This window comes from Equus przewalskii, chromosome 10 (genome assembly GCF_037783145.1).
Source record: "Equus przewalskii isolate Varuska chromosome 10, EquPr2, whole genome shotgun sequence".
Taxonomy (NCBI): domain Eukaryota; kingdom Metazoa; phylum Chordata; class Mammalia; order Perissodactyla; family Equidae; genus Equus; species Equus przewalskii.
Window position 1 is genome coordinate 22,957,375 of NC_091840.1, and position 16,286 is coordinate 22,973,660.

Here is a 16,286-nt window from a genome sequence, read left to right on the forward strand (position 1 = left end):
GGCTTGTATGAGAATGATCATAGCATTATTATTCATAATAGTAAAAAAAATTGTAGCAATCCAAATGTTTGTCAGCTAGGAATGAATAAGCAAGATATGACCTTCTGTGACGCTGGAATACTGTTCAGCAATAAAAAGGAACAAACAACTGGTACATGCTACAACATAAATGAGCTTCAAAAACATTATGCAGGGGCCAGCCCCGTGGCCGAGTGGTTAAGTTCACATGCTCCACTTCGGCGGCTCAGGGTTTTGCCAGTTCGGATCCTGGGCGCGTACATGGCACCACTCATCGGGCCATACTGAGGCGGCGTCGCGTATGCCACAGCTAGAAGGACCCACAACTAAAAAAAATAGCACATCTGTGTACCAGGGGCTTTGGGGAGAAAAAGGAAAAATAATATCTGTTAAAAAAAAACCCCAAAAAACCATTATGCAGAACAAAGGAAGTCAGGTACAAAAGATGACATACTTTGTGTTTCCATTTTTTAATATGTCCAGAAAAGGAAAATCTACAGCAACAGAAGGTAGACTAGTGGTTGCTTGAGATTAGAGATCAGCACATGGATGATTGCAAACATGCATGTGGAATATTTTTGGGGTGATGGAAATTCATCAGAAGTGAGTTGTAATGGTTGCATTGCACAGCTTTATAAATTTACTAAAAAGTATTGAAGTGTGCGCTTAAAACCAGTGAGTTTTATAGTATGTGAATTATACCATAATAAAACTGTTTAAAAATGCTATATACAGATGAATTTTCTTTTTATTTATTTATTTTGTTTTTTGAGGAAGATTAGCCCTGAGCTAACTACTACCAATCCTCCTCTTTTTGCCGAGGAAGACTGGCCCTGAGCTAACATCCATGCCCATCTTCCTCTATTTTATATGTGGGACGTCTACCACACCATGGCTTTTGCTAAGCGGTGCCATGTCCGCACCCAGGATCGGAACCGGCAATCCCTGAGCTGCCAAGAAGCAGAACGTGTGAACTTAACCACTGTGCCAGCTGACTGGCCCCCAGATGAAATTTCTTGATGATGAAAACTTAGCAATTATTACAGCTTTTTTTTTAAACAAGAAATTTAGTGTAACTCATATCCTGTGAAATAAATGGTCCATAAGCTCTCTCTCCAAACTTTTGTTTCTTCAGATATTGTAATTGTTATTTGTTGCAATGATACTCAATCTGTTACTGTGGTGATGTCATTTGCATCTTATTTACTAAATTTAGGGTAACATTCATTTTATTAAATGTTTTTATTATTTTTTTCAAGGCACTCGAGATATAAAGAGGAATAAACCATAGAAACCTACTGGAAATTTACAGTCAAAAGAGTATTTCCAGATTCCTATAGTATAAATAACATTCATTGGTTTAGCAATTTCTAGGCACTGTGTTGGTTGCTGACTATACTGTGGTGAACTAAACAGACAAGGCCCCTTTCCTCTCAGAACTTATGATCTGATATATGGGACGCCACACCAGCTCAGGAGTGATATTCTGAGCTTTGAGGTTCTTTGGGGTTATTTTTTAAAGATTGGCGCCTGAGTTAACAACTGTTGCCAGTTGCCAACTGTTGTCTTTTTTTTTTTTCCTGCTTTTTCTCACCAAATCCCCCTAGTACATAGTTGCACATTTTTTCTTTTAGTTGTGGGTCCTTCTAGTTGTGGCAGGTGGGGTGCCACCTCAGTGTGGTCTGACAAGCAGTGCCATGTCTGCACCCAGGATCCGAACTGGTGAAACCCTGGGCCACCTAAGCAGAGCATGCAAACTTAACTACTCGGCCACAGGGCCAGCCCCATCTGTGGGGTTTCATAAGAGAAGAAACAATCACATCCAGTTAAGGAGAATGAGGAAGGCTTTATGGCATAGGTGGCGTGTCCAGTGGACATTAATCTATTTCTAATGAAATAGTAGGCAAGTTTGGTTGCATGAGTGCTCTAGAGAAAATAGCATAAAAAGCACAGAGCCTGTTTGAGAAGAGGCAAATGGTCCTTAGTTTTATTTTATTTTCTTCTTATTGGTTATACCTTACTATACAGCCGTGTGTTGCTTAATGATGGGGATACATTCTGAGAAGTGCGTTGTTAGATGATTTTATCATGTGTAAGTACATCATACAGTGCACTTACACAAACCTAGATGGTATACCCTACTGCACACCTAGGTTATATGGTGCTAATCTTATGGCACCACCGTTGTGTGTGCGGTCTGTTGTTGACTGAAACGTTGCTATGCATTGCATGACTGTGTATAATTAAAAGTTGCTGTGAATATCAAATGCACTATTATTTTATAAACCACAAAAAATGCTTTTGATTTTAAGATGCTTCCAAATTTGAAAATGTTAAAATGTGGAAAAATTACCTTAAAAATCTTTTTTAATTGTGGAGACATACATATAACATAAAATTTGCCATCTTAATCTTTTATTTTTAATTTTTTTTAAAGATTTTATTTTTTCCTTTTTCTCCCTAAAGCCCCCCAGTACATAGTTGTATATTTTTCGTTGTGGGTCCCTCTAGTTGTGGCATGTGGGATGCTTCCTCAGCGTGGTTTGATGAGCAGTGCCATGTCCGTGCCCAGGATTCAAACCAACGAAACACTGGGCCGCCTGCAGCAGAGCGCACGAACTTAACCACTTGGCCAGCCCCTCATCTTAATCATTTTTTAAGTGTACAATACACTAACAGTGTTGTGCAACCAATCTCCAGAACTCTTTTGATCTTGTAAACTAAGAGATACCTTTTAATTATTTTTATTTTTATTTTGAAGATTAGCCCTGAGCTAACATCCACCACCAATCCTCCTCTTTTTGCTGAGGAAGATTGACCCTGAATTGACATCCGTGCCCATCTTCCTCTACTTTATATGTGGGACATCTGCCACAGCATGGCTTGACGAGCATTGCGTAGGTCCGTGCCCAGGATCCAAACTGGCAAGCCCTGGGCTGCTGAAGTAGAATGTGCGAATTCAACTGCTACACCACTGGCCAGGCCCCCAAAACATACCTTTTAAAATAAAAAATATATTAGTAAATTTAGCAGCATGTATCAGAGACCCAAATTAAAAGTGACTTAAATATGATGGAAGTTTATTTTACTCTCATGTCAAGTCCAGAGGCATGGTATCTCTGCAGTCATCTCAGGCTTTTCCTAGTTTTCTACTAGTCTTTAAAACTTGGCCTTCAACTTCATGATACAAAATGGAGTTCAGTGATCCTAACCACATTTGAAGCAGCAGAATTAAGGAAGGAGTAAAGGGGCACATCCTCTCTCTTTAAGGACATTCCCAAAATTGCACACATCACTTTTTCTTACATCGTATTGGCCAGAACTTAGTAACCTGGCCTTATCTAGCTGCAAGGGAAATAAAATCTTCTTTCCACACAGCCATGTGCTAGCTAAAAATTGGGAATTCTATTACTCTAGAAGAGGAGAGTGGATATTGGGGATAACTAATATTCTCTGCAAAAATACTCGTTAAATTTTGTATTGTATAAAACTTGAATAATATAGGTCAGATCTTTTAATTTCCTTTTTGGAGTTAGTAACTATAATCAGCAGGGGTCACTGTTGAGCGAGTATTTCTTTCCTATTTCCTTTGTTCAGCCTGTCATTTCTCATCCAGATCCTGGATTTAAAGCCTCTTGAATTGGTTTCCTGGGTCTTGTTTGTGTGCTATGCATTAAAATTTATCATGTTAGTAAACTAATCTTTAAAATGTGCCAAAGATTTAAAAACTGATCAGGCTAAAATAGCAAGAAATCTTTCTCACTATTCAGGAACTCTATTAGATGATGTAATTATAATTTATAAGAAGTGGTTTCAAAGTTATATTTCTCAGGTATGTAATTTACAGAAAAAAATCATAGTTTTATACAAATTAGCAATCAACGGTAATACATGACAAACCGAATCACTTAGATTTTTAAAAACCTGAATATTTAAGAATGTCCCTAGAAGACAGGGCTATTGCAGTGTCTGTTTACTTGTTTAGGGGATGATGTCCTACCTTGAAACACATAATAGAGAACAACCTGTTTGCTCTCATGTTTTTCCCCTGACTACATCCTTGTAATTGTTTGTGGATAGGTTACAAAAATACATAATGATATATTTCTGTGTTAATATAAGATCAAATTACCTAAGAATGTCAAACCTTTTAACAGTCACTTCCTCTACAGCGATTGTATCTAAAATCCTTCGCAAATTTATTGTAATTCATTATAGCCTGGATCTAATTGGTTTTGACACCTTGTATATTTTGCATGAGAAACCTAGAGTTTGGTTCAGCTGAAATGGTAAAATATCTAAAACGTATATTCTGTTGCTTCTGTGAAATATTTGTTTTACAAACAATACCATGAACTGGAGCAGAAGTCATTGCAGTTTTCTAGAAAACATCTAAAATTATTGTGTGTCTACCTCTAGGATTATTTTCTAAGCTCCATTGCTCTGTCACTTCAAATAATAAAATATTCTGATTATCTGTTAGAACTGTAATTTCTTGAGTCCTAAGATTCTCAGTCTACTTTATCTGGTTCACTGGTTCTCAAACTTTAGGAAACAACAGCATCACCTGGAGGGCTTGTTAAAATACAGATGGCCCCTCATTCCCTCTGCCTCCTCCCCACCTCCAGTTTCTGATTCTGTAGGTCTGGGGTATAGCCCAAGAGTTTGCATTTCTAACAAGGTCCTGGTTGATGCTGATACTGCTGGTCAAGTGACCACAGTTTGTGAACCACTAATTTTTTGTTTTTTATGCTGAGGAAGATTAGCCCTGAGCTAATATCCGTGCCAGTCTTCCTCTGTTTTGTGTGTGGATCACCACGACAGCATGGCTGATGAGTGGTGTAGTTCTTTGTCTGGGATCTGAACCCACAAACCCAAGCCACTGAAGCAGAACACATCTAATTTAACCACTGCACCACAGAGCCAGTCCCTGAACCACTGATCTTATTCTTTCTTGCAAACTTGGAGTAGGGTGCATATGTGCAGAAGGAAAGGGAGGCATATATAAATCTAGATAGATGTCCTCTACACGTGGTGTTTCCCAAATCCTCCCCAGAACACTATTCCTTTTTCTCTTCACGTACCTTCATGTTCCCACAGAGACAACAGCATTCAGTCTGCATAGACTGAAACAAGGAAAGGAATTAGCTGCTAGGTATGATTTTTGTTCCCTTATAATCTATAGTTGTAGAAGACATGTGAACAACATGTAGCAGGTTTATACTTTTTATTGAATTACTGTGTGTATTCAGGTGAGCACAGTACCTTACTAGGTGAGATATGTAGCATTTACTTTGAGCAGACAAGATAAAGAACTTACCATTTCTAATATAAAAATGGTTATCTTTTACTTTTTGTGATTTGAGTTTGGCATAGTATAGTAGATTGAGTGTTTAGTGATATTATTCTGTACTTACAAACCTCACTTTTTCCAAAGATCTCAAGTTTAAGATATATGTTGTGGGGGCCAACCCTGTGGCCGAGTGGTTAAGTTCACGTTCTCTGCTTCGGCAGCCCAAGGTTTTGCCGTTTCGGATCCTGGGCGTCAACTGAGGTGGCATCCCACATGCCACAGCCAGAAGGACCCACAACTAAAAATACACAACTGTGTACCAGGGGGTTTTGGGGAGAAAAAGGAAAAATAAAATCTTTAAAAAAAAAAAAAGATATATGTTGTGTGCAAACTCTGAAAAGTGTCCCAGGTCTCAATTTTTGGATACTTTATCTTTGCAAGGCATTGTTATTTATGTCATCAACCCTTGATTATTTAGCTTTTTAATACTTAACTCTTGCATGCATTCTTTCCTACAAGTGTACCCAGAGAAGAATGATCATAATGGTTTAGCATCTTAGAAACCATGTCATTTGAGAAAAACTTAAGCTTGTGTAGGAGGAGATGTGATGGCTTCATTTTGAAAGACTGCCTTATAGAAGAGGGATATGATTTCTTTTTTAATAGCTTCCACTAATGGGTAGAAATTGTAGGGAAGCAGATTATTTTTTGATGTCAGATAATTTCCTAAAACATGTAATTGTCAGGCAATAGCATTACTTCCCTTTTAAGTAGTCTGCTTGCTGCACTAAAACTTGGTGGATGATCCTACTTTCCATCACCAAGTCCTTTTGCTTCTTTAAAAATCATTCTTTTCTCCACTTTTGTTTTCATTTTCACCTCCCTCTCCCCCGTAATCTGACAGAGACCTGTGTCATCTTTTACTTGAACTATAATTTCGGTATATTCTTATCTCCTTGCTACCAGTGCACAGTTTGATTTCTTTAGGTTTGTCTTCTCTACAGAGTGCTTTTAAATTTCTAGCCTGGTATATAAGTTTCTTTCATGACCTAATCCCACCATCCACTTAACTGTTCATTTATTAGATTTATTGAGTTTCTACCACGTATCAGGTTCTGTGCTCAATCCTGGAAATACGATGGCAAACATGAAAGGCGTGGTCTCTGCCCTCACAGAGCTGTCCATTTACCTGGAAGGTAGGTTATTATAGTTAGAAAATGTTACAAGTAATTACTCTTTAGATATCTGAGATTGAGGGGGAAGTACCTTCCGTCCACTACTTCCCTGCCCTTCTACGTCCCCTCCGTTACTTCTTCTACTTTGAATCATGAAATGCCAGGACCTTCATGTATGACTCCAAGATTTTATACATCTTATCTCCTCTTTTTTCTCTAACTTCTGGCCGTCCTTTAAGACCCAGTTTAGATAACACCTTTGGGCAGAATTAGTTGTTTCATCCTTTGCTATCATATACCTCTTGTCATTTATCTCTAATAGTAGTAAAGTATTTGCTTATTTCTGTGTACTTCATTGTACAGCAAGAAGCATACAGTTAACGTCTTCTTTTCTTAGTATCTCATTGCCTGGAACAGGGCCTGATGTTGACAGGGTGTTCACTAAATGTTCATTGCATGAAGTCAAAAGGCATCTCTGTAATACTTAGAAGCAGGCACTGAACGTGTTTCTCTCAGCTTCGGTGACGTCTATTTGCCATTTTTGCTGTGCTTTTTACTGGGTATAGATATGTAGTTTTTTTATGTAGGGTACTAGACAAGCTTACAGTTATGATCTCCTTTGTGGGAAAAATGGTGGCTCTGTTTAAAAGTATCCATTGTGAGTTGTTTGGTTAGTTTGTTAAATGATCATTTGTGTGTATCAAGAATGCATATGCTGGTGGGTATGAAGCATTATTAATGGTTTTCTGCATGATATATAAAATTCAGAAGAGAATGTTCCCTATTCTAGGTTTCTGAGCACCTCCTTGAACAAGTAAACATGAGTTAGATTTTGGGGAATCACCTTATCTTAATGGCATTTTTAAACTGTCACTCTGTAGTAATGTGATTTTAAGCAAGTAAACCTTTTGTCAGTTCCCATATATGTAAAAATGAAGAAATGCATGAAAAACACTTAAAACAGTACCTGGCACATAATTTCATCCTTCTGACCACTATTAGTTCATTTTTTCTAAAGAGAGGGAGCAAATTAAATGTCTCAAAGACGTTTTTCAGCCTGAAGAGTCTTAGAAAATATGACTGGCTTGTAATATCTACTACATTTATTCACCTCTCTCCTACGAGGATTGCCTCTAAACTGTTGAGTTGAATATAGTAAAATGTTAAGTCACACTTGACACAATGATTTTATTTTTGCAGATGTTCTCAAATAGTGATGAAGCTGTAATCAATAAAAAACTTCCCAAAGAACTCCTATTACGGTAAGTCTGACTGCTAATTTTATGTTGTTGTTTTTTGTGTATATAGTATTTCCCTGTTTAAAAATTTTTAGACTTGTTCCTTATTTTCATACATGTATGGTCCGGATTATCTGAGTTTGTAAATTTATTGATTCGTTTGCTAAACAGTCTTACTCTATATTTTCTTAGATATGAATCAGATTTTGAATGTTTGATTTAGTAACAATTTTCTCCTACCCAATTACCTATAGTATATGATTTTGTTAACTAATTTTCCCTTTGCCCTGTTTGTGTATATAGTGTGAAAGAAGTAGTATATTTTTACTTATTTTTAATATTTTTAATATTTTACTATTATAAGTAGTACTGATTTTTTTGAAGAGTGATTCTAATCCTTCCCTTCCCCCCACTTCCCATTCCCAATATCAAAATGTGTCTGTGAAGTGACTTATATTTGCAACAAAATATTACATATACTGAGGCAATATGTATGTAATATATATTACATATATTGTATAGAAGAGTTATAACACTTTATTTTAAAGATAAAAGGCAAAAGTTACTTGAAACTCTTTCCTGTGTTACACTTATGATTTTACCATCCTTATTTTTAATATGTATAAACTACATTTGGGATCACCCATAACATAAGACACACAGCCCCCAATTTACGTACATCTGACTTAGGCATCAGCTAGGAAGAAGCAGGTGTCAGGGGAGTTATTTTCAGTGCTCATTATTTGGGCATTTAATCATGCCATTCTTTGTTCACTTATGTAGAATATCATGACTGAAAAAGAAAGGTACCTTCACTTTTGTAATTGTTAGAAGTCAATAAGTTATTGTGCTCAGGAACATCTACTTCTTGCTCTTAGCTGCTTCTGCAGTCTAGCCCATAACCAGCCCAATCCCTGTTTCACGATGGAAAATGTCTGCCCTACTGCTGGTAAAGAGTATTCCTGGAATTCCTAAGTATTTGCTTGACTGAGTCCTCCACTATGTTGCAAGATCCTTGCAAGCAGGGACTGTATCCTGTAAATCTTTGTGTAGTACCTTACCCATTGGAGATACTAAGGAAAAATAACTGCATTGAACTTGGAATGGATTTTTCCATGGAAGCAGTGCATACATACATACTGGTTGACTATAGTTGAAATAATAGCAATACACCCTAGACTACCCAAAGCCTTTGGAGAATATATCCTGAATATCTTGAGTAATATCTTGAGTATCCCTCAAATTTCAGCAAAATTTTAACCATCTCAAAGAGAAATATTTTTTAAATGGATTATGTTCTTCGCTGTTACCATAAACCTATTACCATACATACTTTAATTTTTTTATAATGCCGTTATTTTGAATATTAAACATTATTTTGTACTAAAGGAATTTGCCTTAAAACTCACTAAGATTTAGAGAAATTATTTGAATCTTTGGTAACTGGCCACGCATTGTTATACTTTACATTTTTGTATTTAATTAGAGTTTTTCTGTTTTTGCCATGAAACCCAAATTCCTTACTATGGCCTGTAAGACCGCTAATGATGTGGCAGGGGAGTAACATGATCTGGTTTATATTTTTCAAGGATTAGTCTTGGTACTATGTGCTGACCAGATTGAGGGATAGGAGTGGAGAGCAGTAAGAAGGCTATTAAAGAAATCTAGGCAAGAGATGAGGGTAACATAGATAACATTTTCTGTAATTCTTCAGACTGCAGCATTGACTACCCCTGTTCTCTAGCTTTAGTCACTGTTTCTTTTTCTTTTCATTCTTTGACATGTAACACTATATTAGTTTCAGGTGTAAAACAGTGATTTGATATTTGTATGTATTGTGAAATGATCACCACAGTAAGTCTAGTTAATATCCATCACTACACATAGTTATAAAATTTTTTTTCTTGTGATGAGAACTTTTAAGATTTATTCTCTTAGCAACTTTCATATATACAGTACAATACTATTAACTGTAGTCACGATGCTGTACATTACATCCCAGGACTTATTTATTTTATAGCTGGAAGTTTGTACCTTTTGATTACCTTCACCCACCTCACCCCAACCCCCCAACCCCTGCCGCTGGCAACTACCAATCTGTTTTCTGTATCTATGAGTTTACTTTTTTGTTGTGGTTTTTTAGATTCCACTTATAAGTGAAATCATACAGTATTTGTCTTTCTCTGTCTGACTTATTTCAAGTAGCATAATGCCCTCAAGGTCCATCCAGGTTGTTGCAAATGGCAAGTTTTTTTCTTTTTTATAGCTGAAATAATATTCCATTGTATATGTATTCCACGTTTTCTTTATCCATTCATTCATTGATGGACACTTACGTTGCTTCCATGTCTTGCCTATTATAAATAATGCTCTAATGAACACAGGAGTGCAGATGTCTTTTAGAGTTAGTGTATTTGTTTCCTTTGGATAAATACCCAGAAGTGGAATTGCTGGATCATATAGTAGTTCTATTTTTAATTTTTTGAGGATCCTTCGTACTGTTTTCCTTAGTGGCTACACCAATTTACATTCCCACCAGCAGTGCACAAGGATTTTCTTTTCTCCACATCCTCGCCAACACTTGTTATTTCTTGTCTTTTTGATGATAGCCGTGCTAGCGCATGTGAGGTGATATCTCATTGTGATTTGGATTTAGTCACTGTCTCTGACCTCATTCTAGTACATATTGATGAGCTGTCAGATCAGTAGTTGCCAGACAGATGGTACTGCAGGGGAAGCTGGATGTAGAAGAATTCCTGTATCAACCAGCTTTTGCTACCACAAACTCCTAAATCTCAGTGGCTTTTCTGCTTACCTCTACATGAGGTTGGCAGTGGGTCCCCTTGGCATGAGGTTGACAGTGGGTCTGTTGCACTTAGCTTCTCATTCCTGAAAGACTAAAAGAGTAGCCTCTATTTGAGGCTAAGAGTGAGGTGCACGGAGACCAAGCCAGATCACCTAAATGATTTTAAAGCTTCTACTCAGATGTGGCATACATCATGTCCACTTACATTCCATTGCCTAAAGCAAATTACATGTCCAAGCCTAACATTGGTGGAGTTGGGAATTATATAGGAGACAGCGTGTGCGAATATATGTGACTAGTACTGCAGTTTACCATATAGACACACACCCATATACGAATCTTCTCTCTTGATTCTGCCTGTCCTCCTCACTCTTCAGCATTGGTTACACTGAAGAGTTACATAACTATGTGCTAGCACTACCTTTGCCACTTAGCACACTACCATGCCAGGGTTTGTGAGTGGGAAGAAAAGTTAGGAGTATCTGACTCTTTCTCTAGGGTATGGGAAAAAGTAGCCATGAATTAACGGGTTGGAGAAAGGGGGAGACTGAAGAAGGATGATATGTGACTAACTTCTCAAGTTGGAACACTGAAGATATTTTTTTCCACAGCAGCATTTTCATGAATGATAATTTGGTTCTAATTTACATGTTTTATATTGGAACTGACCCTTGTGCACATTATGGTTTAAATTGGCTGCTTTCTAAACTAAGCAGGGAGCCTGTATCAACCAGCTATGGATTGTGATATGACGTGATCTGTGAGGAAATGAGCTTGAGTTCTCTACTTACTGATGAGAACATATCCCTTTCTAAATTGGAGACAGAGTGAAATTGATATCCTAGGAAGGAAGGAAATTATTTGACACCATAAAACGTACTATTTGTAGATGCATTTAAGTATATAGAATGTGGATTTTGTTAAACCATTAAAGCCAAGTAGGAAAGAGGCTTTCTTGATATCTTGACGTTACACTGAACAGGTAACAGTTGATCAGTGTAAATATCAATAAATTCAAGCTGGGGTGTTTATAATTTATTGAAATTCATTGAATGTGGTATTTTCTTAAAAGGTTAAATTTTGTTTAAAGTATATAGGTCATGACTGGAAACAGCAGATGCCCCTGGGAAGGGAAAATTGGGTAATTGGAAGATAGAATAGAAGAAAAACTTACTTTTCATAATGACTTTCTGTATCTTTCTTTTAAGATGTTCTGATTTTTAACTCTTAATTTTGAAATAGTGTCATACTCACAAAAAATTACAAAAATAATACAAAGAATTGGAGAATACCCTTCCACAAGTATTAATATTTTATGTAAAGAATGCAGTTATCAAAATCAGGAAATTAACATTCATATGGTACTATTAACTAATCTACATGATTAGATGATATTGATAACTGTAAAAAAACTTACTCAAATTCCTTAGTTATCCCAGTAATATCTTTTTTCTGGCCTAAGATCCAAACCAGGTTTGTTGTTACATTAAGTTCTCATGCTGCTTAGTTTCCTTTAATCTAGGACAGTTCCTTAGTCTTTCTATATCTTTCATAATCTTGGTATTTTTGAAGTGTATCAGTCAGTTATAGAATGTCCTTCAATTGGGTCTTGTCTGATATTTCATCATGATTAAATTCAGGTTATGCATTTTGGCAAGTATACTGTAAAAATGGTCTTGTGCCCTCCTCCATGTGTCACAACAGGAGGCACATGATGTCAATTTGCTTATTACTGATGATATTAACTTTAATCACTTAGTTAAGATAGGGTCTTTGTTTCTCCACTGTGAAATTATTTTTCTCTTTGTAATTGATAAATATCCTGTGGGGAGATATGTTGAGACTATGTAAGTGTGCTGTTACTCATCTTATTTTTGTCTGCTAATTTTAACATCCATCAATATTACCTGAAGCTGTTACCACTGTCATGTTTGTCAAGATTTTCTGTTTCCATAATGCTTTCTACATTTATTTATTAGAATTCTCCTGTAAGGAAGAGCTTTCCCTTCTGTTCCATTTACTTGTTCAGCTGTTTATAGCAGTATAGACTCATGGATACTTGTTTTATTCTATGAGTTATATTGTTACTTACTTCCTTGTTCTCCCTTTCTGTGTCTTCTCAGTTTGTGTGTGTTTTGAATTTCATACCATGTCTGTGTATTAGCTATTTTAAAAATACAGTTTAATAAATATGATACAATGTTTGGTTAGATTTTAAGTTACATATTACATCATTAGATCCAGCATATATTAACCAACAGGAGAAAAATTGTGTTGTTGGGATGATACTACTTCCTTGTAAATGCAAGGCCACAGCCAGGTTACCAATGAATTAAGCAAGTGTTCTTGTTTCCTCTTAAGTTTTACTTACTTAAACAGACTTACTGATTCTCTTGCTTCCCTTTTGAAACAAAGTTCATTATTAATGCTCTATCAAGATGGAATCTGCTGTTTGCATAATGTGAAATTCAGTTAGTAGGATTGATAGTGCTCTCAGAGCAGAACCATATGCATTTATTTAGGAGTACCTTTTGAAAAATGAAGGTCCGTGTTTATAAGACAAAGACTTGTGTGTGTTTTCCAAGAGCTACTGCAAAGTGACTTGTTTCTTAAAGATTCCTTCTGAGGATGATATTGATAACTGTAAAAAAAAAAAAAAGACTGCTTGAGCCCACACATGTCCTTTTAGCTATAAAACAAAGTGCAGTTTCAGAATGAGGATTATTATTACTTATAAGAATCTGAAATTTTTTCATTATGTTTTCATCTCGTGGGGGTGTTGGGTCATAATTATCATGTAATATCTATATGTGAGTTAGTGAGAGATGAACATTCTGAACTTTGATGGAAAGAGTGAATTGGCTGGGATTATTTTTTGTCTAAAATAGATGATCATACTGTGTTGGGCGTACCCAAGACTACCCCTCGGGTTTGGTGGTTTACTGGGAAGACACACAGGACTCAGCATATAGTCATACTCATGGCTATGCTTTATCACAGGGAACGAATACAAAGCAAAATTAGCAAAGGGAAAAGGTGCACGTGGCGAAATAGGGAGGAAACCAAGCGTAAGCGTCCAAGAGTCTTTTCCCAGTGGAGTCACACAGGATGTGCTTAAATCCTCTAGCAACAAGTTGTGACAACAAAAGTAAAATGTTGTAATATCAAGGAATAGTGGAAACCCTCCCAAAATCCAAGTTCTCAGATGTCATCCAAGGGCCAACATTGCAGGCAGGCCTTTCTAAGGATAGGCTTGCTACATTATCTCTTTTCTGCACTCATCCATAACATACTCTATTTGAAGAAGCTTACAATGTTGATGATTTCTAGTAGCTTTTCTTTCAGTTTAATTGCCAGGAGTTCAGGGTGAATAGGAGTGTGTGTATGTTTTGAGGTTTTTGTATTTTGTCTTTTGCCTGATGATATACAGAAAATACTGAGTTTGGAAGTTAACTTTGGTTAGTTCTTTTTTTTTCACATTAGTTATTTAAAATATAGTTCATTTCTTCCTCTCTGTTTGTATTCAGTTTTGGGTTTTTCTCTCCATCCTTATTCAATATATTTATTTGTTTGTTTTTAGCAGATAGGTAACTTGGCTGTACCCAACCTGCAAACTTTGTCTCCCCTGTTGTGGGTGGCCCCTGAAATGTAAGTTCAGTTTCTTTACCCTTAGCTGCTTGGGATCTGCCCCGTGCATGCAGTATTCAGAGGTCAGTCAGAGATTTGGACAGAATGTGTACCCCCTCACTCTGGCTCTCTCCTTTCTCCCCTCCCTTTCTATTGCCTGTGGTTGCTCCAAACTCTGTTCTCTGCTTCCTTTTTACAAATTTCTGTCGAAGTTCTAAGGACCCCAAGTATAACATGCTTGTAGGATAAAAACCATTAAAAAACTGGAAAGTCTCTTTTTGTTCCCTCTTCTCCTTTAGTATCTACCTACATTTGGTCACTCTCCAATGCATTCTGCTGGTTGTTTTTTATATTTGTATTCCTCTGTCTAACCTAAAGAGAGTCTAAATAGTTGTGTCTGGATTTTTTTAAGGGTGTGGTAACTGATTTTCTTCTACCACATTAAAACACTGAATCAAGTAATTTCAGTTATACTGCATTCAGGGAATGACTATAGGCTGTCAGTTTTATACAGCATGTTGAGTGTGCACTAAATCAAGAAAAGTCACACTACAATTATGGAATGCTAGCTAGACTAAATTTAAAGATGATGAAACTTAGAGCTCTGAAAAAAATTCAGAACTGCATTTCCCAACTGATAATTTATTTTTGTTCTATTTCAAGATCTTTCTAGAGCAAATTTATTCTAAGCGTCTTAACATGTAATAACTGTTTATAATCCTTCAAAAATAGTCATCCTGAGAGAATTCTTTTTAAGTTTTCAGTTATATTCTGCATATTTTTTAGAGGCAGCATTGTTTTATAGGCAATCAAGAACTTAGCAAATATAATCATAAAATCATGAAATTAATATTTTTCATTCAATTCTCCTACAACTATGTCTGTGTTGTCCTTCATGCTATATATGGCTGTTAGCCACATTTTGTCATGAAATATTCATACTGGACATACTGAACAGGGCACTGTCAGAAAGCAGTCTGAGCTTTGTTATTACCATCTGGGTAATAATGAACTATATTAAATAGCCTCTTTTGCTAATATTTATATATGGAATATTTAGAGTCAGACATTGGCGAATAATGCTGTGAGCTCAGCATACTACTTAACCTGTCCTGCTTTTGTTATTGTCTCCAGAAAGGAAGGAATGGAGGGAAACAGGCAGGCAAATATGATACAAAAATACAGATTTAAAAAAAAGAAAGAAAATACAGATATGCTTCCAAAAATTGAGTTTTTAAAATTTTACAAGTAGTTATTAAATATTTTTAATTAAAGTATTTTTTCTTTCTTGCAAAGGAAAAATATATTCTAAGAGTTTATGTACACACACCCGCACATTCACGTTTATATTTATTTCTGTATCTATGTATATTGAAAACTGTGTTCCCACTGATATCTCCAATTCCAATCCAATACTATGTCATTCAGTCTGGTTTTCTCCCTTTCCAGATTTGTAACTCTCTTCCGTGACAGTGAGAAACCTGACTTGCGTTATCCTTAATTTATTTTATTTACTCAGTCTTCCTGATTGTAACCAATCTCACACTGCTGATACTCTCTCTCTCACACAAGGATTCCTTCTTCACCTCATTAGGTTCAGACATCTCATACCAGGACACCCCCTTCCGCTTGTGTGGACACCCTCCTGTCTTGCTTGGCTTCTGAAACCCATGCTGGGTTTCTCCTCCATGTGGATGACCGCCTCACCAGCTCAGCCTCTGACACCCCATGATAGGTCACTGCAGTGTGTGAACACCCTTACTTCTTTCAGGCTCCAGCTCTTCATGCTGAATCACCAACGTGGATGTCCTTCTCAGCCCCCTGAACCTGCGACACCCCACGCCAGCCTGCCCCCTTACCCAGTTTGTTGCCCATTATCTCATGCTAGGCCATTCTCCTCATGGATACTCTCCTTACTCATATAACTCAACATTTCCACTCCTACACTGAAATATAGTGACACAAAAACTTGTACATGAATGTTCATAGTAGCATTATTCATAATAGCCAAAAAGTGGGAACAACCCAAATGTCCATCAACTGAAGAATGGATAAACAAATATGGTATATCCATACGATGGACTATTATTCAGTCATAAAAAGGAATGAAGTACAGATAGGTACTACAG

The 16,286-nt window shown here is 36.6% G+C and overlaps 1 protein-coding gene across 4 annotated transcripts in view; it reads left to right on the forward strand.

The window, feature by feature from the left end:
• FBXL20 (F-box and leucine rich repeat protein 20) overlaps nucleotides 1-16,286 on the forward strand; it is a 108,651-nt gene that overhangs the window by 43,365 nt on the left and 49,000 nt on the right. For 2 of the 4 annotated variants that reach the window (XM_070562142.1, XM_070562141.1), the window contains exons 2-3: nucleotides 7,687-7,748; nucleotides 14,114-14,178. In XM_070562142.1, the coding sequence (XP_070418243.1) occupies nucleotides 14,177-14,178 (2 nt within the window). In that variant the 5' untranslated portion in view covers nucleotides 7,687-7,748; nucleotides 14,114-14,176. The remainder of the gene's footprint in view (nucleotides 1-7,686; nucleotides 7,749-14,113; nucleotides 14,179-16,286) is intronic. The other 2 variants (XM_008523261.2, XM_008523262.2) reach the window with 1 other exon arrangement.